Source organism: Delphinapterus leucas, chromosome 15, assembly GCF_059928025.1.
Source record: "Delphinapterus leucas isolate spDelLeu-1000000601 "Yukka" chromosome 15, BTC_Dleu_Yukka2, whole genome shotgun sequence".
Lineage (NCBI taxonomy): Eukaryota > Metazoa > Chordata > Mammalia > Artiodactyla > Monodontidae > Delphinapterus > Delphinapterus leucas.
In genome coordinates this window covers 38,068,457-38,093,432 of record NC_143143.1, presented here as the reverse complement: position 1 = coordinate 38,093,432, position 24,976 = coordinate 38,068,457, and the positions used below count along the sequence as shown (strand labels likewise).

Genomic DNA, 24,976 nt, shown 5'->3' with positions numbered 1-24,976 from the left:
CTCCACTCGCCGCTGACTGGCTGCAAAGCCGGTCGGTCTACACCCACCTCGTACCGCCCCCTTTCACGTCTTTAGGGACCGTGGAAAACTTGCTGCGGAAACGGCGGCAGCTGCAGGCACCGTCGGCAAGTGTGGGCCCATTTCCCGGGAGCAGGGACTTGTCATTCTCGGTCCCACCTCCCCTCCTCCCGGAAGAAGCGCAGAAAACAATGTAAAAACTCTTTTGCCTTGAAACATCATGTAGAATATTAAATTCACCAATCACAGTGCAATCAGAGCTACAGAAAAATACGTCTTAAATGTCTTGAAAAAATTCCTCCCCAAAATACTGTATATAAATGTTTCCGCTTTACAAGCCTAGAGAATGCTCCAGTGGCCAAGTGCTGGGTGACTGGGGGTGCGGGAAGCCTCCAGGGAGGCCGCAGCCTGGACAGGACTCAGAAGGGAAGACGCCAGGGCCAAAAGATGGGAGAGTGCGTGCCCCCCACCCTGGGCTCAGCAGCCCTGTCCAGCACCCTCACACAGACAGCAGCCCCTTAGGGAGGGGCAGGGCACTGCTCCTGGGGCAGTCAGCAGCCCTTACCGTGCTTCCACCACAGAGGAAGGAGAAAGGCAGGGCCAGGCCTCCAGGAGCCCCCTCCCCAAACGTGTGGTTGGGCCAGTGGGGGGCGGCAGCCATCACCTTCTCTCCTGGGAGTAACTCAAGGAGATGCTCCCTAGACAGGGCCCAGGAACCCAGGGGTCAGTGGGACACAAAGATGGGACAAGGTGTGTCCTGCAGGCCCAGCACTCCCAGAGCAGCTTGGCAGCCCCCTCCCCAGGAACCTCATCTCAGGGGCCTGCAGCTCCAAAACTGAGAGCCAAAGGGAGTGAAGGGGGAGGGCTGGACAGCCAGAAGTCAGCCTCCCCCATGCTACCCATGGCAGCTGGCCCTTACGGACACCCCAGTGACATCAGCTCCCTGGTAAATGTGGTCACTCCTTCACATGGCAAATGTATTAGCAGGGGGCATCCCCATGCCCGCGGCAGGCTGGCATTCAGGGGCACAAAGTGTCAATGAGCCAGGGATGGCATAGCTCCCAGCCTATGGGGCAGGGGCCCATGGGAGGTGGGCTCAGGCCTCCTTGGCCCACCTGGGTCTCTCATACCACAGCCTCACAGGGGAATAGGGCAATGGGGGACTCTTACACTATATCTCCCTCCAACCATCCCCAGGCCAGAAGAACTCAGAACCTGACCCCACATGGTACCTGTGGTCTCCAGGCAGCCAGGCCCAGGCCCCAGGGGCCACTGCAGATACCAGCTGGGACCTGCAGAGTGACCGAGTCAGCTGGCAGCCAGTGGGCACAAGGGAGTTGGGGGTGTGGTCCTCTCCTCAGGAGGAGAAAGCAAAAGAGTGCTCAGGGCAATTTTATTCAGTTGGAAATGGATCTGGACATGGTCCTCTCCCTTGGTCCTGCCCCTGGCTAGAGAGATCATCAAAGCTGCAGATGTCCCCAAGCTGGCTGTGTCATGTCACTGTGTACAGCTCGTCCCGGTGGTTCTTGCAGATCTCATAGTGGCAGGTGAGCTTCTGGGAGCAGGCCCAGGGCTTGGTGTGCTGTTCACGTGGTGGCAGCAAGAAGGCTGCGCTCCCTGCCAGCAGCATGTGCCAGATGCTGTGGGTATAGTAATAGTTGTCGCTGGTCATCATGGAAGTGTAGATGGTGATGGCCACAGCGGCCATGGAGATGCCGGGCAGGAGGTAGAAGACCCAGCGCTGCCAGGAGGGGGGGTAGCAGTGGCGCCGGCGCCCGCAGCGGTACACCTGGAGAAAACCACCGCACGAGTGTTGGCACAGGGGCTGCAGCCACAGCTCCCAGGGGCCTGCCCTGGTCTGGGAGTGTGGGCTGCTTGGAGGGGTTCAAGGGCACAAAGATCTATGGGTTCCTCAGGCCCAGGCCCTGGGCATGAAGCCACACTGAGCCCCTGTGGGTGCCACTGGCAGCCCTCAGCAGATCTGGAGGACTCAGACCCAGGACTGAGAACATGGCCAAAATGAGGGACCATGCTCTCTCCTCCCAGAGTGAGGGTGTATGGAGAGCCCATGCTCTTTTACCCCAATTACCAGGAGAGGGAGCCTGGGCAGGACCCCAGGCCTGCCCTAGTTCCTTACCCACATGGTGACCATGACCACAATGGCAAAGAGGCAAGGCCCCATTGTGTTCCAGGCGGCCCTGCGGTCCAGCTGCAAGGACATGGCGAAGACCAGAGCGCCCAGGAGAAACAGAACCTGGGCAAAACACAAGGACGATGGCAGGGTCACAGGAGCCCTAGGCCTGGTTCGTCTTTAATGGCACAAGGTCCAGCAGGAGCAGGTGGTTTGGGCCTGCTGGTCATCCCACTGTCCCTACTGCCCCCCAGCACCTCTGCCAGTCCCCTTGGAGCAACTGGCACACCCTGCCCTGCTCTGCTGGCTGGGAGGGAGGTGCCCCTCCTCCAGCTCCTGTATTGCTGGGATCCATCAGTCCCAAGGGTCCATCTACAGGTGGATTTCTAATGTGTTTTGTTTTGGCCGCACTGCACAGCTTGTGGGATCTTAGTTCCCTGACCAGGGATTGAACCCACGCCGCCCTCAGCAGTGAAAGCACGGAGTCTTAACCACTGGACTGAGAGGTAATTCCCCACAGGTGAATTTCTGGGGCACAAACTTGGGCAGGCAGGGCACCAGGGCACGCATCTCCATCAGCCAAGCCCAGCTACAGCAGAAAAGTCCCTGAAGTGTCCTCAGCACCAGGGACTCCAGGAGCACAGCTGGGTGCTTCTCAGGGAGGTCTGGTCCAGGGTTGGGGCTCCAGGCCTCCTCTCTGAATGGGGCCCTGGGAGAGAAACAGGCCTCGCCCAACCCTGCCCACCACCTTCCTTTCCTGGCATCCTCCGAGCAGCTGACACAGTCCCTTCAAAACTGGAGGCAGCCTCTTCCAGCAGGCGACTGGTCAGTACAAGAGGTTTTGAAGGGCAGCGGCCAAACCCCCTTTCTGGTGTCTCCCTCGACACGCTGTGCACAAGGGCCTCCACCCACCCAGAGCCCAGACCCCGGGTATCAGGAAATGGCTCACGTATTTCAGGGCAGCCTTCAGCCGGGCCATGCAGAGGACGGTGACCCAGATGGACACTCCAGAGCCCAGGAAGTCGCAGTACTGCAGTGTGTCATAGTTGAGGATGCACAGCACCGCTTCACCCGGCTGGTCGCAGGCATGGTAGAACTGTGGGGCCGGGCGGTGAGCGGCAGCCCAGGTCCCCCTACCACCCCCAGGGGAGCAAGCAGGCCTACCGTGGAGAAGAACATGGTGTAGGCGTAGACGGAGGCCTCCACCAGGAGGGAGCGGTGCACGGAGATGGCGATGGGGGCCAGGAACACGAGGTTGCTCAGGGTAAGCAAGAGGGCAGCCGCCTTCTGCTGGGCCGCCGTCTGGGCTGTGCTGTTGTCTGTGCAGCTCCACCCACGCCAGCCTGTGGGCCAAGGCAACGCAGGGGGTCTGAAGCCGGGCAAGTCGGGCAGGCTTGGCAGGGGGCGCTTTGGAACCTCAGGGCCCGCCCCTCACCCAGGGCCCTGCAGAGAAGCCCCTTCCTCACCCCTGAGCAGGCCGGGACAGGTGTGGGTAGGTGTGGGGCACATGTGGGTAGGTGGATGCCAGTGTGGGTAGGTGGGGGCAGGTGTGGGCAGGGGAGGCCAAGATCAGAAGGCAGTACCATCTCTGGAGGTGCCTCTCTGTGCCCGCACGGGGGCACGGTAGGGGTGAGAAGGGGGCATCTGTCCTTGCTCTTCGGGGGCAGAGCTGGGATGGGCTCCCAGAGGAAGGTACAGGGCTGGGAGGCCAAGGGCACGAGTTGGGGGAGACATCAGGACTGTCCCTCACCTGCCTTGCAGCTGCAGCCCGCATACAGGTAGCCATGTCTGCGCAGCAGGAGGCACTGGCCGTAGGGTCCACAGTCATTCAAGCAGGGCACCAAGTTCAAGGTGGTCTCCACGAGGACCAAGGCCTGCTCACACTCCCTGCGAGGAAGGGGCCATAGGAAGGCTGGCTGCTGAGGTCTGCCGGTCAGTCCCCCACCAGTGCTCCCAGCAGGGTCTTGGACACATGAACCCAGAGTTGAGGCCCCCCGAGCTCCGAGCCCTGGAGGACAGCAGCCACAAGCTCTGCGAGGCCAAGATGCCCCTCTTCCTCCCGCTGCCCGAGTACCAGCCTGTCTGGGGCTGTGTCCTGGACCAGTCCCCCTGCTTGTGTCCGGACTCTCAGAGCTGCCACAGGAAGAGTGGCCAGGTGGAGGTGGGGAACCCTTTAGAACTCCCAGAAGTCAACTGACCCTGCACGGCTTGCAGGAAGTTGGGTCAGTCCCAAACTGGGATGCGGGCAGCCCTGTCCATGGTCCCGAGCGCAACCATGTGGCCGGCTGCCCTCAAGTTTACTTACTCAGGTCTCTCAGGGCACATGAGCTGCAGGGAGAGGTACCAGTTGTCTGTCTCTGGGTAGGGGATGATGAGGTTGGCCGTGGGAGAAGAGGCACTCAGAGACAGGGGGTGGCCCTGGAAGAAGGCTGCAGGGGAGGAGGAAGGCCTGGTCATAGGGAGCCAGAGGGCCTGCTGGTCCCTGGGCCGGATGCCACCTATACCTGTGGTGCAGCTGAGCGAAGCGTTGAAGCTGAGCAAGGGTGAGGCAGCAGTCACACAGGCTACCACTGAGGTGTTGGCAATCGCAGTCTGGAAAGGAGGCCGTTCAGGGTCAGTCCCTGGCCTCCACCTCAAGTTCACCCCTGGTGCTGGGTGCTGTTCTCTGTGGCCCCCGCTGGCTCAGGGCCTACCAGGACCCTTCCTCTCCCAGCCTGGGGCACCCAGCTTCTGACCCTACCTGCAGCCCTGGGCCTGCCGACGGGACCTGCTGCCCCGCAGAACAGGCCTTCTGTTTCTCAGATGGTGCCTGTTCTGGCCCAAGGCGTGCTGGGCTCACTTTGTTGCCCGAAAGGCCACCCCAATCCCGTCTCCGTGCCAAAGTCGGCACAGGGAGGCCTGAGCAGCATCACTCCCCCCAGGCAGGTCTGAGCCCTGGGCCCTGAGCCCTGATCCGAGCCGGGCCTCTAGGAGCTCTTGAACCAAGGTACCTTGTTGACCCGCATGGAGATGGTGAGGGAACCCCCGCTGTCCATGCCTGTGTTGAGGTTCAGCCGCATCACCGAGGGCATGTCCGACTGCACGAGCACCGAGACCCTGTCCAGGGGCTGGAAGCGCACAGATACCACGTCCACGTCTTCCCGCAGGACGGGGAAGCTCCTGAGGCAGAAGGAGCCGCCGCCCACCCTGCCCGTCCGGTCCAGGTCCTGGTAGCTGGGGGTTGGGGGCAGCAGACCAGTGGAGGCGTTGCTGCTCTGGTTTGGGCTGCTCTGCAGAAGGTGCTGGAAGTTCACACTCCACGGCCTGCAGGCTGTCAGGACCACAAGGGGCTCAGCTGGAGGAAGGCCTGAGGGCGGAAGGCAGGGGGCAGAGCCATCTCCCCGCTCAGCCCACCTGTGAGGGCAGCCACAGCACTGAAAGCCACGGACACACGGGGCCCGGCAAGGCTCTTGGCCGTCACTTGCAGCCACCGGTCCCAGGGTGGTGAGGGCAGCAGCAGGTGGCAGGCCTGGGTGGGGCCGCTGCAGGTGAGCACCTTCTGGAAGTTTCCAGGCAGGGTGGCCGAGCCCACGGTGAGGCGCACAGGGCAGCCCAGACTCCCGTTGGACGCACAGCCCTGCAGCTCCAGCCGCAGCTCCTGGGTGTACTCGGGGACAAAGACTCTGCAGCCAAAGGGATACGGCCTCACTTGGGCCCTGCAGCTTCAACCAACCTCCCCATATACTTCACCCTCAGAGTGGTAGCCAAAGGGGGTGAGACACCTAGCCCCCACTTCTTAGCACGACCCAGAGACGCAGACCCACCGCTTTTTCACCCACAGTGAGGACAGCAGTACCACCCACTCCACCCAACCTCCACTCACTTGAGGTAGCTGGGGTGGGAGAGAAGGGTCTGTGGAAGAGGCACGTCAGGCTCCAGGATGGAGACCTCGACCACTCGCACGACCAGCATGTCAGGCTGGAAGATGTAGGCACAGGTGGGAACAAAGCCCTAAGGAGAGAGCAGGAGAAGGGGAAGCAGGAGGGGGCAGCAGGGCTGGACCAGAGAGCCCTAGGGTTGGGGGAGGTGGGGCTGGACCAGAGAGCCTGTGGGGAAGGGTGTCAGGGCTGGACCATAGAGCCCTAGGGTGGAGGGGCAGGGCTGGGCAACAGAGCCCTGAGCAAAGTCTGCCCTGGGGAGATGAAAAATAGGGACTGGCCATTCATGCACTGTGGGGTCCTGCCCACCCCCTGTCCCTGGAGGGAGCCCCCTTACCTTCACCTCAATCTTATGGGATGAGGGGGGCAGGTGGGCGGCCACAAACCAGTCCCCGGGTGCTGGGTGGGAGATGTTGATGGAGGCGTTGCTGTGCAGCATCTTGAGGAAGAAGGAGGGCTGAACGGAGGTGTTGTCAGGGAAGCTGGTGCCCAGTGGGTTGATGACGGGAGGGGCACCATAGCGGAAGTACCTGGAGGCAGGGAGAGCAGGGCAGGCTCAGGTGTCACCCAGGCGGCTCAGGCGGGGGTGGGGGCAGTGGGTGGGCACCTACACGGTGATCTCCACGTTGGTGCAGGTGGGGCCACTGCCCCTGGACACCTGCAGCAGCCAGCGCAGCAGCACTGTGTCTGGGGGTACCCGGAAGTGGAAGAGCCTGGCGCTGCCATACCAGCTGTAGAAAGCCAGCTTCTGCGGGGCCTGCGAAAACTGCTCCGACACCAGCCTGGCATCTGCGGAGAAGGCGCTGTCAGCCGGGCCAGGGTGCCCAGGATCCCCCTCCCCTGGGGAGAAGATGGAGGCCCTCATGCCTGGCCTGGGCCGGAGAGAAGGGGCGAGGGAAGCCATGGAGCCCCTGGGATGCCTGGCATGCCCACTCTGACCTTGGAAAGGTCACTGCTGCCCCCCAGCCCTTGGCAAGGGCCCAGGGCTCAGAAGTTTTCACTCAGGCATCACGTTCCCACTCACGTGCACACATCCATCTTTCTAAGCCCCTCCAGCTCTGCCAATGATCTCTAGCTCACAGGCTCAGTCTCCCACAGCCATTCCTCTGCCAACTTTCCCCAGATCTCCACATCCCAACCACCAGCCGCCCCTTATCAACAAGGCCCAAGCCACCCAACACCGATCACCCCAACGGTCTCAGACCTTAGAAGCAGGAAGAGCCCCACTCAGACGGCAGCTCCTCTCCACACTGGTCACAGCCCCCCTCCCCTCCCTCCACTGCAGCCCTGGCACATCCAGGGCTGAGGGATGGAGTCTGAAGGGCACAGGAAGTGGTCAGGGTGGGAGCCCCCCCAACTGCCCTGGGCACTGGACGCCAGGACACTCTCCCCCACCTCCTCTGAGCCTCCCCAGCTCCAGCATCCTTGATCCTGGTTCCACTGGACAGGCCAGGGAGTCCAGGTCTGGAGGCTGGCCGCCTGCTCAGGCCATGATTTGGGATACAGTTGCACCAGAGCTGTCACCCCTCCACACCCAGACAGGAGGCAGGCAGAGACCCTGTGGGGAGGGGACCTAGGCTGGAATGGCTACCCCCCAGCTCCAGTGGGCACAAGCCCCTGCAGAGTGGCCCCAGCCCGGGGCTCCCCTGCGCCCCAGTACTGGCAGTAGCTCCCAGGCCCCCACCTCCGTGACTCCCCAGCTGCCCTCCCCCACACACTCCAAAAGTTTGCACTTGCAGCCCCCTTTTGTCATGCCAGCCTTTCCCAGACCAGCTCTGAAGGTCTGCTGGGAATGGGCACAGAGGCCTGTGGCCCCAACCTGGATTAGGACCCTCCTGGGAGTGTCCGGCACAACCTCGGCTGGAGCATGTGTCTGGGGCCCATGGTGTAACCACCTGCCCCATGAGTGGGTGAGGGTGCCCACTCAGACCCCCCCGCTAGGGCCTTCCAGAGAACAGGCATGCTCTGGTGCTCTCTGTGTCCCAGGGGTGGCTGACAAGGCACCTGGGCTGCATGGTAGGAAGCGTGGCCCCAGTGGCCCCAGCGCCAGCTCAGGCCTTGTTCTCCGCGTGACCTTGACCATCCCTTCCCCTCTCTGGGTCCTAGCTTCCTCTGAGTTGGCTGAGGCGGACAGCACCTCCCTTTGGCTGCCCCTCCCTCCATGGTTAATGGATGTTAAAGTGCTTTAAGAAGAAAGGCATTGTGGACACAGCAGGGTGTGGTCTCCCTCTCCTCTGAGCTGGGTACCTCCCCCTGCCCCGCTGGAAAACTGGCAACTCACACCACCCCAGCAGCAAGCCCGGGCCCTTCCAGGTGGGCCAGGTGAGCAGGTAAGGGAACCAGGTGAGCAGCTGGCTTTCCTGCCAGCCTCCTGACCCTGCCATGGAAACACCCTGAGAAAAGATAACAGCCCACTTGCAAAGCCAGTCTGAGCTCAGAGGAGCCTGGTATGGGGGGCTGGGCAGGGGTAGGCATCACATAGGACACACTCCAGGCTTTCCAGGTGTCTACTGGCCACCAAGTCCCAACTGCCAACTGTGGCCTGAGTGCCAGGAGACTAGTAGCCACTGAGCTAATACAAACTTTCTCCTGAGGCTGCTGCAGCCCTCCCCCCACCCCACCCCACCCACCCCACCCCAGGACCACAGGACCTTAGAGAAACAGTCAGCCAGCCCACCGGGCACCCAGCTTCTAGATGGGGCCAGGCAGGGGAGGTCCTGCTGCAGTGTGCAGCCCCCTGACCAGAGAGTGTCCAGGTCCTCTGGCCCCTGCCAGCCCTGGACACCTGCAACCCAGCTGGTGGCTGTGAAGTTTCAGCAGGTGCATGAGAGGTAAGAGAGGTCACCCTAAGACCCAGTGGTCTCCACTCCCAGGCCACACAGCCCCTCCAGCACCCCACCCCCAGCTCTGCAGCTCTCCATCTGAGCCAGATGTGGAAGACACATTTCTGATATCAGGGAGCACCAATCACATGCACACCTGCTCTGCCCACAACCCCCTCCAAGGACACAGGGCTGGGGGTAGGAGAAAGAAAGTCCCTGAGCCTGTCCTGGGAACCCTAGTAAGGGCACCCTGTCCCACATCCTCCAAACCAGGACAGGCACACAGTGCGGAGACCCTGCCCACCCAGAGACCCCAGAAGCCAGGATCACACAGAAACCAGGATCACTTCAGCAGGCCTGGGAGGTGAGCGGCTGCCCCAGGATTTTCATCTCCATAAACTCTTCACCAGTGACCCCTCACCTAGCCCTGATCCCGGAAAAGGAGGAAAGGAGAAATTAAGCATGACTTTCTCATCTGTACCCGATGGAGCAATTTCATCAGGGGCCCTTCTCGGGGAAACTGCCTTTCATTTCAAGCTGTGCCAAGCTCAGAAACCAGAGGCACAACCCTCAAAGAAACAGGAGCTTGGAGAAGCAAGATTTCAGAGAAGGGGGGATGGGCTGGGAGCCAGCCCCAGGCTGTGCTGGGTAAGCTGCCTACTGCCCGGTGGGGCATCTGGGCCCTCCCAGCCCCACCAGCCTGGCCACCAGAGAGCCCAAGGCCTCAGGAATCAGGCAGTTTACTCAGCATCCTCAGGTACCCTGCAGAACCCCAAGGACAGCACCTTCTGGTCTAGCCACCGCCTTGGGCCTTCGTCAAAGGGAGTGGAAGTTCCCAGACAACACAGAGGTGCCCATTTCTCAGAACCACTCTGGCCTGCTAGTGTCCTGAGGACGACTGGAAGTCTAGCCTCCAACAAGCAAGGCCAGCTGTTGAAAGTGACCGCAGTAGGGTGGTGGTCACCTTGGGAGGGGTGGAGGCATTACACCCACCCCAGCTGCTACTCTAGGATCTAAGCAACTTTTTCCCAACTCTGGCCCTCTCCCAGACCAGATGAGGACCCAGGAATCCCACGGACCAACGTTTCTTCCCAGGGGCTCTTAGCTCCCCCCCGCAGCTCTTGGAGTCCCAGAAGAATCCCCCTGGGCCACTTCACCCCCACGTCCTGGTGTGCGAGGCTCGTGCCCGACCAGAACCCGTTGGGAGGAGGAGGAGCAGGAAGGAAGGGAGGACTCGCTCCAAGGGGACCGTCTGGCTGAACCCGGCCCCGAGGACAGAGGAGGGGGCGCGGGTGTCCCTTCTACCGCCCGCTGTCACACTCGGTGCCCCGCAAGGGGCCGCCCTGCGCCCCCAACCCAGGGTGGGGACCTGGGCCCTACGTCCGCGCCAGGTGAGCGCACAGGTGCCCCCAGGTGACTCACAATCCCGGCCGCTCCCCCCGCTGTTCCCTCCGCCCCCCAGCCCGAGCCCCCGGGATGGCGCCCGCGGGTCCGCGCTCGCTCACCGCTCTTTTGGCTGTCGCCGGCGGCGGCAGGCGGGGACCGAGCGAGCAGCAGCAGCAGCAGCAGCGGCACAGCCACCGGCACCACCACCGCCACCGCCGCGCCCCCGGTCCCGGTCCCAGCCTGGCGCATGGCTCCGCGCTCGGCCCGGCGCTACCCGACCCGCGTACCCGGCCGCCCACCCCCGCCGCCGCTCGGGCAGCCACGGCCGCCAGTGCGGCCCCAGCCGCCGCCTCTGCCCTGGGTTCCCATCGTCCGGGCCGGTCCCAGCCGCCGGCGCCCCGGGCACTTCCGCCTGAGAGGCCCCGCCCCACCGGGAGCTGGGCCGGAGAGGGGCGCCGGGCGCACGGCGCTGAGCTGGGCTCGGGGAGCGCGCGGGGAAGGCGATCTGAAGGAGAGTGTGGGGCGGGGGTCGACGCGGGGCGGGGGTCGATGCGGGGACCAAGAGGGCGCGCAGGGAAAATGGGTCGGAGGGAGGTCCGGACTGGTGGGCAACTCGGGCCCGCGACTGTGCGCAGGTGGGGGAGGCGGGGCGGGATGGAGTGGGGCGGAGGGAGGAATGGGGGCGAAGGGTGGCGCGGGACCCCGGGGGCCGCGGGGGTCTTGGTTCGGAGGGAGAAATGGTGGGGCGTGACTTGGAACGCGCAGGAGATTCGAAGCGTCCGCGGAGTGTCCCCACATGCTTTCTGGATGCGCTGGGGGGACCCCGGGACGCCAGTGTCTTTCGGTCCCTGCTCGTGGGCCGGCCGCCGCGCGAGGTCCGGCCAGCCTGCGCCGGCTCCTGCCTCCCGGAGCTGGACTCCCCGGCCGGCCTCCCGGCGCGTCACACCACAAAGGCGCTACGAGTATGTGTGAAAAACACTTTCATGGAAAAATGAAAAGGCTCCTTGTACATATTTCGTACACTGTGAAGGTGGCGATTCACGTCAGTGGGTGGGACTCACTCACCCTTGACATCCGGGTAGATTCCAACAGATTAAGGATTTCAGCGTGAAAAGGAAACGATGGAGGGACTGGAAGAGTACATGGGGAAACTTTTTCACAGTTTAGGGGAAGCGAAGGCTTTTCTACATGTGACCCAGTAGGCTAGAGGCAAGATAGAAATTCAGCTACGAGCAAAACTGAGTAACCACACTCAAAAAACAAGCCTCAGATGGGAGGACACTTGCAACTCACATCACAAAGGGCCGATCTTAATGAGATTACTACTAATAAAGAGTTCCTACAAGTAAATAAGAAATATCAACTCTCCCACAGCAAACCACCAGAGAAGATTCCTGGAAAGGATATGCAGATGAATATTTCCCTCCTTAGAGAAATGCAAACTGAAAAGCACCCAGAGGCCTTCTTTCACCTAACAAATCTGCAGAGATCAAAAAATTTGATCCTACTGAAAGGGTGGCATTGCCCACAGACTTTCTTAGGTTTGCTGAGCCTCCCGGGAGCCTCAGTCCTGCCACCGCTGTGCATTTTCCCTGCAGATATGGTCACAGAAGCGTGAGGCTGCATTCGAGCGCAGCATGCACCCAGATATTGGTCATGAGGGTATGGGCATTAGAGTCATGGGTACCCAGATAGAAATTCAAACACTGTGATATTCTAAACACTGATCCAGTGGGCTGTAAAAGGAAAACCAGGAAGCTCTGTGTACTAATTGGGAATGGTCTACCAGGGGGACTATTAGCTGAAAAAAGGGAAGGGCAGAATAATGTGTTCAGAAAGCTACCATTTTTGTAGAAAAAATTTTTTTTAATTTGCGTATCTTAAAGACATAGAATGCCTGGAAGCATCCAGCAGCCAGGGAGGGAAGGGAGCCCTGTGGCCGAGGATTGGTAAGAGGGGCTATACCTGTTTGCACCTTTCGAACTTTGTACGTGTGGGTGTGTCCGCGCGTGCGTGAGGGTTTACCGGTCGGGAGGGAAAAGAAGCTGACCGGGGAGCCCAAGGCCACTGAATGCTGGGGGGTAAGGGGGGGGGTGAGGCATGGTGGGAGGGTGGGGGAAGGAAGTCCCAGGTGTGAACCCTTAAAAGAGACCCTTTATTCCTCTGGAATCTAGGCTGGACCCCCCTCACCCCTGGCCGCAGGGGGCTCCCAGATTCTCAGTTTAAAGAGACAGAGACCAATTCTGGATTTTGCTGAGCTTCGATTTTAGTGCACTGTACTGACCCAGATCATGCTGGGGACAGCAGCTGTGGTCAGCACTGAGCCCTGCAGGCTGTTCCAGCCGAGATGCATCCCTGCCCCAGGCTGGGCTCAGCGGTCCCCCACCAGCCCTACCCACTCTGAGGGTCATCTCAGTGTGAGGCTCCCGGGCCAAGCTCCCCAAACAGGCAGGAGAGGAGGCATCGGTGCTCCATCTAGGGGGCTCAGGAGAACTCTGCTACGTAACAGAGTATTAATAATGGAAAGGAGGGACTTCCCAGGCGGTCCAGTGGGTAAGACTCCATGCTCCCAATGCAGGGGGCCAGGGTTCAATCCCTGATCAGGGAACTAGATCCCACATGCATGCCGCAAAAAGGTCCCGCATGCCACAACTGAGGCCCAGCACAGCCTAAATAATAAATAAATATTTTTTAAAAAATGGAAAGGACCCACCTGGGAGGCCAAATGTGAAGATGGAAACAGGCCCAGTGGCAGGAGGCCCCTTCTCGAGGTCTTGCGAATACACGGTTCTGTATCCTACCTCACACTACACAGAAAAATGAATTCCAACTGGATCAGGCTGTCAACTGTCAAGAATAAAATGATAGTGCTCGCCTCAGCAGCACATATACTAAAATTGGAACGATACAGAGAAGATTAGCATGGCCCCTGCACAAGGATGACATGCAAATTCGTGAAGCGTTCCATATTTTTAGGCGGGAAAGAGGGGAGGGATAAATTGGGAGATTGGAATTGATATTTACATACTACTATATATAAAATGGATAATTAATAAGGACGTACTTTATAGCACAGGGAACTCTACTCAATACTATGTAATGACCTATATGGGAAAAGAAACTAAAAAAGAGTGGATATATGTATATGTATATGTATAACTGATTCACTTTACTGTACACCTGAAACTAACATAACATTGTAAATCAGCTATAATCCAATAAAATTTTTTTAAAAAGAATAAAATGATAAAAATATTAAAAGGAAACTAGAACACGTCCCTTAGAATACAGTCATGGGAAAGAATTTCTTGAGCAAGACAGGGAACCGGGGAACATGAAGAAAAAGTTACTTATTTGACTACATTTTTAAAAATGCTATGTAATTATAAAAAGTGTGAAAGGATAGACGTCATCAATTAAGTCAAAAGACAAATGGGAGAAAACATGTGCTTTGTGTGATAAACGGTGAATATACCTAAGATAGAAAGGAAATTCACACACTGAAAAAAAGACAGTCCAAAAGAAGACACTGGAAATATCCCATATCCCGGCAATTTACAGGAGAAGATGAGAAAGATGAAAGTGGTCCCCTGGTGGCAGTGAGTGACAGGGGCAGATGTTGCCAGGGTAGGGTGCCCCAAGAGTGATGCTCTGGTTTGAGTGCTCCCCCTTGGCAGCCCTCACCAGCTTCCCTGGGCTGGCAGATGCAGGTCAGGCTACCTGGGACCCCAGCTCCGAGAAGAAGCCACCCACACTGGCTCCCCCTGCAGTGACCCGAGCAGGGGTGAAAAGAGGTCTAACATGTTTAAAGTTGCAGTCCCAAAAGGATAGGAGAGAACGAGGCAGAAAAAACATGAGAAATTTCGTGAAAGACATTAATGTACAGATTCAAGAAGCTCAGTGAATCCTAAGAAGAAATTGTACAAAGAAAATCACACCCAGGCACATAATAGTCAACTACTGAAAACCAAACAAAAAGAGGAAATATTGAAAGCATCCAGAGAAAAATGACATTCAAGGGAATAACAATTCAAACAACGTATGACTTCTCTGCAGAAACAATGGAGCAGACAGGACAGGGGGGAGGAGAAAACAGACCTACATGGTTGCAAGATTCCTGCATCTTACATGAAGTGGCACAGTATAAATTCTAAATAGTCTGTGAAATGTTAGGGATGTAATTACAATCCCTAGAGCAACCAGTATAAAAATAATGCTAAGGTATACCTAAAGATCCAATAAATAAATTAAAACGTATTTTAAAATATTAATTTAATCCGAAAGAGGTCAGGAAAGGAGGAAAATAATATAAATCAGAGGGGGCAAACACAAAACAAATAATAAAATAGGAAACCTAACTCCAACCATATCAATAATTACATTAATTATTCATGGACTACACACTCCAATTAAAAGGCAGAGATTATCAGACTGGATTTTTTAAAAAGCAAGACCCAGCTATCTACATCCATAAAGACACAGATGGGTTGAAAGTAAGCGGATGGACAAAGACCCAGCATGCAATAATAAACATGAGAAACTGGAGCCCCTATATTTCTATTAGATAAGGTGGACTTCAAGACAAAAGGTATCACCAAAAAAAAATTTTTTTCATAACCATAAAAGGGTCAATTCATAAGGAAGAAATAAATATGTATGCACCTATTAAAAGAGCGTCAAGGGACTTCCCTGGTGGTCCAGTGGTTGAGACTCTGTGCTCCCAATGCAGGGGGCCTGGGTTCGATCCCTGATTGGGAAACTAGATCCTGCATAACACAGCTGGGAGCCCGCATGCTGCAACTAAGACCCAGTGCAGCCAAATAAATAAATAAATAATTTTTAAAAACCAGTTCTTGGGCTTCCCTGGTGGCGCAGTGGTTGAGAGTCCGCCTGCCGATGCAGGGGACACAGGTTCGTGCCCTGGTCCAGGAAGATCCCACATGCCGTGGAGCAGCTAGGCCCGTGAGCCATGGCTGCTGAGCCTGCGCGTCCGGAGCCTGTGCTACGCAACGGAAGAGGCCACAGCAGTGAGAGGCCCGTGTACTGCCAAAAACAAAACAAAACAAAACAAAACAAAAAACCAGTTCTCCATAAACTTCAAAGAATTTGGGTGATACAGAATATGTTCTCTGACCACAATGGAATTAAATTAGAAATCTATAACAATAATTAGGTAACTAGAAATCAGTGAAAATCAGACTCAGGGTCTCCTGAGAGGCTGCTGGTTTGCAGGTGATGGGGAAGGGGCAACCTGGAAACTTCCACGTTTACCCAAAGAGGCACAAGATTAGAAACAGCTGGAGAGCCGGTGTAGGGCAAGGAGACAGCAGCAGCAGGGCTGGTACGGAGTCTGGTTCTACTGGGTTGCCCCCTCCTCCCACCCTGCAGGACAGGGTCTCTCCAAGCAGGAATGTCCCAGAAATCCAAGGCTGTCGCCCCTCATTCCCCACCCACCTCATCCTTAGTCAGGCTGCAAAAGTGTCAACCGGGGCTTCAGTCATCTCAAGGCTAGACTGGGGTAGGATCTGCTTCTAAACTCACATCCGTGGCTGTGGCCTCAGGTCCACACTGGTTGTTGGCCAGAGACCTGGGTTCCTTGTCACGTGGACCTGCCCGTAGGGCAGCTGGAGCTCCACGCAGGATGGGGGGGAGGAGAAAGGAAGAAGCAGATCAGCGGGTCTGGTCACCAATCCTGAAGGCAACCTCCCATCTCCTGCTGTTTTCTCCTTGTCACTGGGTGCAGCCCACACTCAAGGGGAGAGGGTTACGGGAGGGTGTGGGCGGAGTGGTTTTCTGTTATTAACTTGTAAGAGTTCTTTATAAATTCTTCATACTAGACCCTGATCAGATTTATGAGTTGCAAATATTTTCTCTGGCTCTGTAGCTTGTCTTTTCCCTTTCTTGATAACTCCACGCTGTTCACCTAAACGGGTTTGGTCAGCTGAGATTCTCACTAGCAGTGAGGGGTTCCAGTGGTCCACATCCTCGCTAATATCTGGAATTTTCAGACTTGGAGATTTGTACCATGACTTTATTTGCGTTTCTCTGATTACTCCTGAGGCTGAGCACCTTTGCATTATTTACTGGCTGTTAAAATTTCCTCTTTGGAGAAATGAATCTTCAAGTATTTGCTGTGCTGTTGGGCCATTGGTCTTTTACTCACTGATTGCTGGTCACAGAGCACTAGACGTGCATAGGTTTTAAGTGGTGGAAATATTCTTTCCTGTTCCGTGACTTGTCTTTTTCTTTCTTCATGGTCTGTGTGTGTGTATTTAATATATTTTATTTTTAAGAGTTTTAGATTCATAGCAAAATTAAGCAGAAAGTGCAGAGAGTTCCCATATACCCTCTGCCCCCAAACATGCACAGCCTCCCCCACTATCACCATCCCCCACCAGGGCGGTCATTTGTTACAGCTGAAGAACCTACATCCTAATCATCCACAGTCCGTAGCTTACATTAAGGTTCACTCTTGGCATTGTACATTCTATGGGTTTGGACAAATATATAATGACATGTATCTATCATTATAGTACCATACAGGGTCGTTTCACTGCCCTAAATATCCTCTGTGCTCTGCCTGTTCATCCCTTCCAGTGCCCAACCCCCGGCAATCATTGATCTTTTTACTGTCTCCAGAGTTTTGCCTTTTCCAGCATGTTATATAGTCAGAATCATACGGTATATAGCCTTTCCAAACTGGCTTCTCTCACTAAGTAATATGCATTTAAGTTTACTCAATATCCTTTTAGGGCTTGATGGCACATTTCTTTTTTCTTTTCTTTTTTTTAAAGACCTGTTTTTTTACCTTTTATTATAGAAAATTTCAAACATACACTGAAATCAAATCATACACTCAAGCCCTCACATACCTATCATCACCCCAGTTCAACAATCATCAACATTTTGACAGCTTTGTTTCATCTACTCCCCACCCTTTCTTCTTTTTCTTTTAATATATTTTTTTTAAAATTTATTTATTTTTGGCTGTGTTGGGTCTTTGTTGCTGCGCACGGGCTTTCTCTAGTTGCGTCGAGCGGGGGCTACTGTTCATTGTGGTGCACAGGCTTCTCAATGCGATATCTTCTCTTGTTGCAGAGCATGGGCTCTAGGCGCGTGGGCTTCAGTAGTTGTGGCACGCAGGCTCAGTAGTTGTGGCTCGTGGGCTCTAGAGTGCAGGTTCAGTAGTTGTGGCGCATGGGCTTAGTTGCTCTGTGGCATGTGGGATCCTCCCGGATCAGGGCTCGAACCCGTGTCCCCTACGTTGGCAAGCGGATTCTTAACCACTGGGCCACCAGGGAAGTCCCCTGTATTTCTTTTTATTGTTGAACAATATTCCACTGTCTGGATACACCACAGTTTATTTATCCATTCACCTACTGAAGGACATCTTGGTTGTTTCCAAGTTTTGGCAATTTATGAATAAAGCAATTATGAATAAACCTGCTATAAACATCCATGTGCACTTTTTTGGGGACATACATTTTCAACTCATTTGAGTAAATACCAAGTATAATGATTGCTACAGCACATGGTAAGAGTATGTTTAGTTCTGTAAGAAACCACCAAAATATATTCCAAAGTAACTTCCATTTTGCATTTCCACCAGTGATGAACTAGTGTTCCTGTTGCTTTACATTCTTGCTAGCATTCGGTATTGTCAGTGTTTTAGATCTGGGCCATTTTAATGTCTTCATGGTGTTTTTTATGAAGTTCTTCATTTTAATGTAGTTGAATTTGTCAATCATTTTCTTTATGATTAGTGCCTTTTGTGCCTAAAGAAATTCTTCCCCTTAGAAGGTCCTGCTTATAGTTTCTTAACTTCTGAAAGCTTTATAGATCTGCCTTTCATATTTAGGCCTTTAACCTACCTGAAATTTATTTCTGTGTATGTAGGATTAGGTCTCTCTCTCTTTCCATATGGATACCTGATTGACCCAGCAATGTTTATTGAAAAGTCTGCATTTCCCACTGATCTGCAGCAGCTCCTCAGTCATATATTTGGTGCTCGTACATGTATGAGTCTGTTTCTGGGTTCTCTATCCTGTTCCCTTGGTCTACTTGTCAATACCTGGGCCAACACATGGTCGGAATTATTACAGCTATGTAACAAGGACTGATAGCTTGCAGAACAAGCCCTCTCACCCTCATCTTCTTCAGAGAGTCTGGGTAGTCAGGCAACTTGCATTTCCACATTGTAATTCGAGACCACAAAACAATCCTGTTGGAACATTGATTGGGGTCTGTGGGTCAAGGTGAGGACAGCTGACCACTGGCCCTGGGCCCTGGCTCTATCTGAAGGGCTCAGGGGTGCAGGGTCCGAGACAGGATGTCTGTCGTCCTAAGTCTCAGAAGGAACTAGGGCTGCCTTGCCAGGAGGAAGCTGAATGTCAACAACTTGGAGACAAGAAAGTCATGCACCAGATGAGGACAGAGACTGAGAGAAAGGACGTTGTTGCAGACCAGCCTCACTTGGACCAAACCCGGCCGGCTTGGGGGAAGGAGAGAAAGGACTCTTTAGGTGGATACATGGCGGGGGCTTTAACCCACGTGAAACTGGACCTGTAACAACTGAAAATGATGTGAGGGCTATGAGATCTACTCCTCAAAAGATGCAAGAGGAGAGTCTAGAAGGGAGGAATGCGGTCACGGAGAAATAAATACCGAGCAAATGTATTGATAAAGTGCTTCCACGTTTAGTGCCGGACGCGGGAGGAGAGTCAGCATCAGAGGAGAAATGAACAGCCTCGTGTTTGTGCTCTGCTGTATCAAATGTGGTCATAAAGTGCTTACTTCTTGTATCTTCCTTTCTGAGGCTGGGTTTCCTGGAGGTGGACCCTGATGTGGACCTGTGTGAAAATGTGAGAACGATGTTTTAGGACGTGGTCCCAGAGAACACTCAGGGGGAGTAGGAAGTGGGTCTGGAAAGGGAAGAGAAGGAGGCCCAGGTCATGGAACTCTGGCCTGATCTCTCGGGAACATCTGAAGGCACTCCAGAACTGTTGCGACATGGGGGCCAGGGAGATGCAGGGTGCACATCTCTGCTTCTGGGGGAGGTAAATCCCCCAGCAATCCCATCTGACACAGTGGCAGTGGGTCTGGAAGCCTGAGGAGGGCGTCAGGGTGCAGGAGAGGGACAGGAACAGGGACCAGAGGGGACAGGACGAGACAGGACAGAGCAAGAAGCAGCCCATGTGCCAGAACTCTATTCCCTGAGGCACCGTCAGCAGCACTTTACAGAGGAGGGGACGGGGGCTCAGGGCGGGTAAAGGTGTAGCCTTAGAAGAAGGACCAGGGTCGAAACTCAGGTCTCCTAACTCACTCAGCCAGCCACCTGTGAGCCTGAAGTCTTCACACAGAAGCTGCACAGATCCTGGACAGAAGAGGATGCAGGGAACTGTGGTCGGAGGAGCAGTGGACCTAGGGCCACTCATCTACTTGAGCCCTGGCTTGGCCACAGAGAAGCCAAGGGATTCCACATCTCAGATGAGCTCAGTTGAGCCAGGCTTGGTTGAGTGGGAGGCACCTCAACAAATTACCCCAAATCTGAACGGCTTCACACAACAGCCAGGATATTTTCTGCTGATTTTTTGCTGAGTCAGGGAGTTGGGCAGGGTTCAGCTGGTGGCTCTTCTGCTCCCTGAGGCATAAGCTGGGGCTGGAACTCTCAAGATGACCACCCACACTTCTGGTGCTTTGGTAGGGATGGCTGGGGGCTGGTGGCTCTTTCTTGCTCTTTCTCTGTGGCTGCCTTAGGCTTCTTTACACAGAAAGGAAAGTCCAAGCCCGTGCATCCCAAATGGCAAAGGCAGAAGTGTAGATCTCTAAGGCCCAGATGAGGATGTTACCCAGCGTTTGTGCAGACACAACCAGCCACAGGGCCAGCCCAGATGCAAAGGGGGTGGGGAAGCAGGCTCACCTCCCAACAGGAAGTGGCCACCTTGCACAGAGCAGTGCCGTGAGCCATGTGCTGTACTGTCTCTGGGAACAGGGATCAGTCTGGGGCTGGGCTACAGCAGCCTCAGAGTCCCAGAGCAGTGTAGGGCCTGACCTGTGCAGGGTTGGAAGTGGTTTGATGAAACAGCCAAGATGTCTCAAGACATTTAAAATATGTGACATAATAATAAATGCTTTTTCATTTTTTTGGTCTTTTTTTTTTTCTTATGTTTTGCTTTTTCATCTTTGAAAAAACAGCTTTGTTGAGAAATAATTCCATACTAAACCATTCACCCATTTAAAATTTACAATTCAGGGGCTTCCCTGGTGGCACAGTGGTTGAGAGTCCGCCTGCCGATGCAGGGGACACGGGTTCGTGCCCCAGTCCGGGAGGATCCCACATGCCGCGGAGCTGCTGGGCCCGTGAGCCATGGCCACTGGGCCTGCGCGTCCGGAGCCTGTGCTCCGCAACGGGAGAGGCCACAACAGTGAGAGGCCAACGTACCGCAAAAAAAAAAATTAAAAAATGAAATAAAATAAAATTTACAATTCAATGATTTTTGGTGTACTCACACATATGTGTAACCACCACCACAGTCAATTTTAGAACATTTTCATCTCCTAAAAAGAAGCTCCAGGGACTTCCCTGGTGGTCCAGTGGTTAAGAATCCGCCTTCCAATGCAGGGGATGCAGGTTCAATCCCTGGTCGAGGAACTAAGATCCCACATGCTGCAGGGCAACTAAGCCCGCATGCCTCAACTAGAGGGCCCGCACGCCGCAATGAAGATCCTGTGTGCCACAACTAACACCTGAAGCAGCCCAAAATAAAATAAAATAAATATTAAGAAAAAAGAAACTCCATACCGTTCAGCTATCACCCTCCCATTCCCCCACCACTCCCCACCCCCAGCCCTAAGCAACCACTAATACTACTTTCTGTCTCTGTATACTTCCCTATTCTGTACTTTCACATGAATGGAATCATACAATATGTGGCCTTTTGTGACTGAATTCTTTCACTCAGCATAATGTTTCCAAGGTTCCTTCAAGGGAATTCCCTTGCGGTTGAGTGGTTAGGGGAAAAAAAAGTTCATTCAGGTTACAGCATGTGTCAGTATTTCCTTCCTTTTATGGCCGAACACTATTCCACTGCATGGACTGACCACATTTTGTTTATCTATTCATCAACTGATGGACACTTGGGTTATTTCCACCCTTTGGCTACTATAAATAATGCTGCTGTGAAAATTTGTGTACAAGTTTTTGTGGACATGTACTTTCATTTCTTTTGGGTATATACCTAGAAGTAGAATTTCTGAGTCATATGATTCGATTTTTAATCATTTGAGAAATCACCAGACTATTTCCCAAAGTGGCTGCATTATTTTACATTTCCATCAGTAATGTAGGAGGGTTCCAATTTTTCCACATCCTCACCAACACAGGTTATTATCTGACCTTTTGGTTCTAGCCATGATAGTGGGTATAAAGTTGTCTCTCGGGGTTTTGATTTGCATTTCCCTGATGACTAATGATGTTGAGCATCTTTTCAGGTGCTGAATCAAAGTGATTCAGTTATATTGTAAAGCAATTATACTCCAATAAAGATGTAAAAAAAAGTGATTCAGTTATATATTCTTTCTCATATTCTTTTCCATCATGGTTTATCACAGGATATTGAATATAGTTTCCTGTGCTATGCAATAAGATCTTGTTGTTTATGCATTGCATACATAATAGTTTGCATGTGCTAATCCCAAACTCCCAATCCATCCCTTCTCCACCCTCCTCCCCCTTGGCAACCACAAGTTTGTTCAGTGAGTCTGCTTCTGTTTCACAGATAAGTTAATTTTTTTAAGTGATACTTTTTTAAATACATTTTTATTGGAGTATAATTGCTTGACAATACCGTGTTAGTCTCTGTTGCACAACAAAGCAAATCAGCCATATGCATACACATGTGCCCACATCCTCTCCCTCTTGAGCCTCCCTCCCACCCTCCCTATCCCACCCCTCTAGGTCATCACAAAGCACCAAGCCAGTCTCCCTGTGCTATGCTGCTGCTTCCCACCAGCCAACTGTTTCACATTTGGTAGTGTATATACGCCAATGCTACTCTCACTTCGCCCCAGCTTCGCCCTCCCACCTCACGTCATCAAGTCCATTCTCTATGTCTACCTCTTTATTCCTGCCCTGCAACTAGGTCCATCAGTACCTTTTTTTTTTTTTTAGATTCCATATATATGCGTTAGCATACGGTATTTGCTTTTCTCTTTCTGACTTACTTTACTCTGTATGACAGGCTGTAGGTCCATCCACCTCACTACAAATAACTGTTTCATTCCTTTTTATGGCTGAGTAATATTCCATTGTATATATGTGCCACATCTTCTTTATCCATTCATCTGTCAATGGACATTTAGGTTGGTTCCATGTCCTGGCTATTGTAAATAGTGCTGCAATGAACATTGTGGTGCATGTCTTTTTTTTAAAAAAAATTATTTATTTGGCTGCACTGGGTCTTAGTTGTGGCATGCGGGATCTGATTCCCTGACCAGGGATTGAACCTGAGCCCGCTGAATTGGGAGCACAGTGTCCTAACCACAGGACTACCAGAGAAGTCCCGTAGATAAGTTAATTTGTGTCATATTTTAGATCCCACATATAAGTGATATCATATGGTATTTGTCTTTCTCTTTCTGACTTACTTCACTTAATATGATAATCACTAGGTCCATCCATGTTGCTGTAAATGGCATTATTTCATTCTTTTTTATGGCTGAGTTATATTCCATTGTATATGTATATCACAACTTCTTTACTTATTTATCTGTTGATGGACATTTAGGTTGTTTCCATGTCTTGGCTACTGCAACACCATTTGTTGAAAAGACTATTCTGTCTCTCATTGAATGGTCTTGGCTTCCTCACCAAAATCAGTTGACTATAGATGTATGGTTTTATTTCTGGACTCTCAATTCTATTCCATTGGTCTATATGTCTGTCCTTGTGCTGGTACCACACTGACTTGATTTTTATTGTTTTGTGATAAGTTTGAAATCAGGAAGTGTGAGTTCTCCTGCTTTGTTCTTTTTCAGGAGTTTCTGGTTATTCCGGGTCTCTTGCAAACCCACTGAATTTGAGAATCAACTTACCAATTTTTACAAAGAAGTCAGGATTTTGACAGGGATTGAGTTGAATCTGTAGATCAGTTTGAGGAGCATTGACATATTAACATGTTAAGTCTTCCAATCCATGAATGTGGGATGTTTTGTCATTTATTTAGATTTTCTGTAATTTCTTTCAACAATGATTTGTAGTTTTTAGAGTATACGAAATCAAAAGGGAAATCAGAAAATACTTTGAGATGAAAGAAAATGAAGACACATCAAAACCTATGGAGTATGGTTAATGCAGTGTTTAGAGGGAAATTTATAGCTGTAAATGTCTATACTAAGAAAGAAAAAAATATTTCAAAACAATAATCTAATCTCCTGTCTTAAGACAGTGGAAAAAGAAGGTCACTTGTATTTAACATTGTACTGAAGATTCTAGCCAAGCAATTGATTAATAAAATGAAAAAAAAAAAAAGACATCCAGATTGGGAAGGAAAAAGTCAAACTATCTCTATTCCTGTATGACATAACCTTGTATGTACAAAATCCTGAGGAATCCTCTAAAAAACTATTAGAATTAATAAATGAGTTCACCAAAGTCTCTGGATACAAGATCCATATACAAAACTCAATTGTATTTTTATATGCTTGTAATGAACAACTGAAAATGAAATTAAGAAAACAATTCCATCTACAACAGCATAAAGAAGTATATATGCTTTTTCAAAAACTCATTACAGGGCTTCCCTGGTGGCGCAGTGGTTAAGAATCCACCTGCCAATGTAGGGGACATGGGTTCGAGCCCTGGTCCGGGAGGATTCTACATGCCACGGAGAAACAAAGCCCGTGCGCCACAACTAGTGAGCCTGCACTCTAGATCCCGTGAGCCACAACTACTGAAGCCTGTGTGCTACAACTATTGAAGCCCGCGCGCCTAGAGCCCGCCTGGGCTGCGCAACAAGAGAAGTCACCGCAATGAGAAGCCCGCACATTGTTATGAAGACTAGCCCCCACTCCCCACAACTAGAGAAAGCCCGCGTGTAGCAACATCCAACGCAGCCAAAAATAAAATAAATTTTAAAAAAGAAAAGAAAAGAAAAGAATCCGCCTGCCAATGCAGGGGGCACGGGTTTGAGCCCTGGTCCGGGAAGATCTCACATGCCACGGAGCAACTTAGCCCGTGCTCCACAACTACTGAAACCCACGCGCCTAGAGCCTGGGCTCCGCAACAAGAGAAGCCAACACATTTAGAAGCCTGTGCACCCCAACGAAGAGTAGCCCCCGCTCGTCGCATCTAGAGAAAGCCCGCGCACAGCAACGAAGACCCAACACTGCCAAAAATAAAAAAATTAAATTAAAAAAAAAAGAAAACAAAAACTCATTACATAAGATCTTGCAGTTGATCTCATATTTCAAACAGTACTGCGCCATCTTCTCAACTGGAACAATATAGTAAATGAGAGTATCTGTGATTTCTGCTTGCAATAAAGTCACAGGCACCGTAAGGGTTTCAGTGGAAGCTAAATTCCTTCAGTTAGAGGAATGCAGTTACATGTCCACTTGAGAATAAAGGTGGGATTTTCCCCATCCAAATGCAGAGATGTCCTGCCTGACCTTGCCTGACCATCCAGGTCCACCCTCCCCAGATG

General features: G+C 52.8%; 1 protein-coding gene and 1 non-coding gene across 5 annotated transcripts; one reads left to right on the top strand and one right to left on the bottom strand.

The window, feature by feature from the left end:
• Nucleotides 1-84: 84 nt before the first annotated feature.
• On the bottom strand, nt 85-10,634 carry PGAP6 (post-GPI attachment to proteins 6). Of its 4 annotated transcripts, XM_022594322.2 has the most exons (13): nt 10,394-10,630; nt 6,678-6,855; nt 6,404-6,596; nt 6,012-6,139; nt 5,543-5,811; nt 5,140-5,459; nt 4,654-4,741; nt 4,455-4,578; nt 3,900-4,036; nt 3,314-3,492; nt 3,099-3,245; nt 2,156-2,272; nt 85-1,807 (listed from the first exon to the last, which is right to left on the bottom strand). In XM_022594322.2, exons 1-13 carry the CDS (start codon nt 10,521-10,523, stop codon nt 1,511-1,513), a joined length of 2,307 nt encoding a protein of 768 aa, XP_022450030.1. In that variant the 5' UTR covers nt 10,524-10,630; the 3' UTR covers nt 85-1,510. The 4 variants fall into 4 exon arrangements, with proteins under 4 accessions (XP_022450030.1, XP_089752585.1, XP_089752586.1 ...); XM_089896459.1 differs by having other exon boundaries at nt 3,099-3,224; nt 4,455-4,741; nt 10,394-10,634; XM_089896460.1 differs by having other exon boundaries at nt 4,455-4,741; nt 6,012-6,106; nt 10,394-10,634.
• Nucleotides 10,635-13,141: 2,507 nt separating this feature from the next.
• Nucleotides 13,142-13,248, top strand: LOC115803780 (U6 spliceosomal RNA). The gene has a single exon (XR_004024574.1). It is a non-coding gene; the product is annotated as a U6 spliceosomal RNA (small nuclear RNA).
• Nucleotides 13,249-24,976: the final 11,728 nt, after the last annotated feature.

What these genes read in the sequence shown, in the direction of transcription:
- PGAP6 (XM_022594321.2), bottom strand. Translation starts at nt 10,523, where the DNA reads ATGCGCCAGGCTGGGACCGGGACCGGGGGCGCGGCGGTGGCGGTGGTG. An exon ending in GGGCTGCAGCTGCAAGGCAG is followed by an intron (nt 3,493 to 3,899) that starts GTGAGGGACAGT and finishes CTTGGCCCACAG; the next exon opens with GCTGGCGTGGGTGGAGCTGC. An exon ending in TGAAGGCTGCCCTGAAATAC is followed by an intron (nt 2,273 to 3,098) that starts GTGAGCCATTTC and finishes TGTTTTGCCCAG; the next exon opens with GTTCTGTTTCTCCTGGGCGC.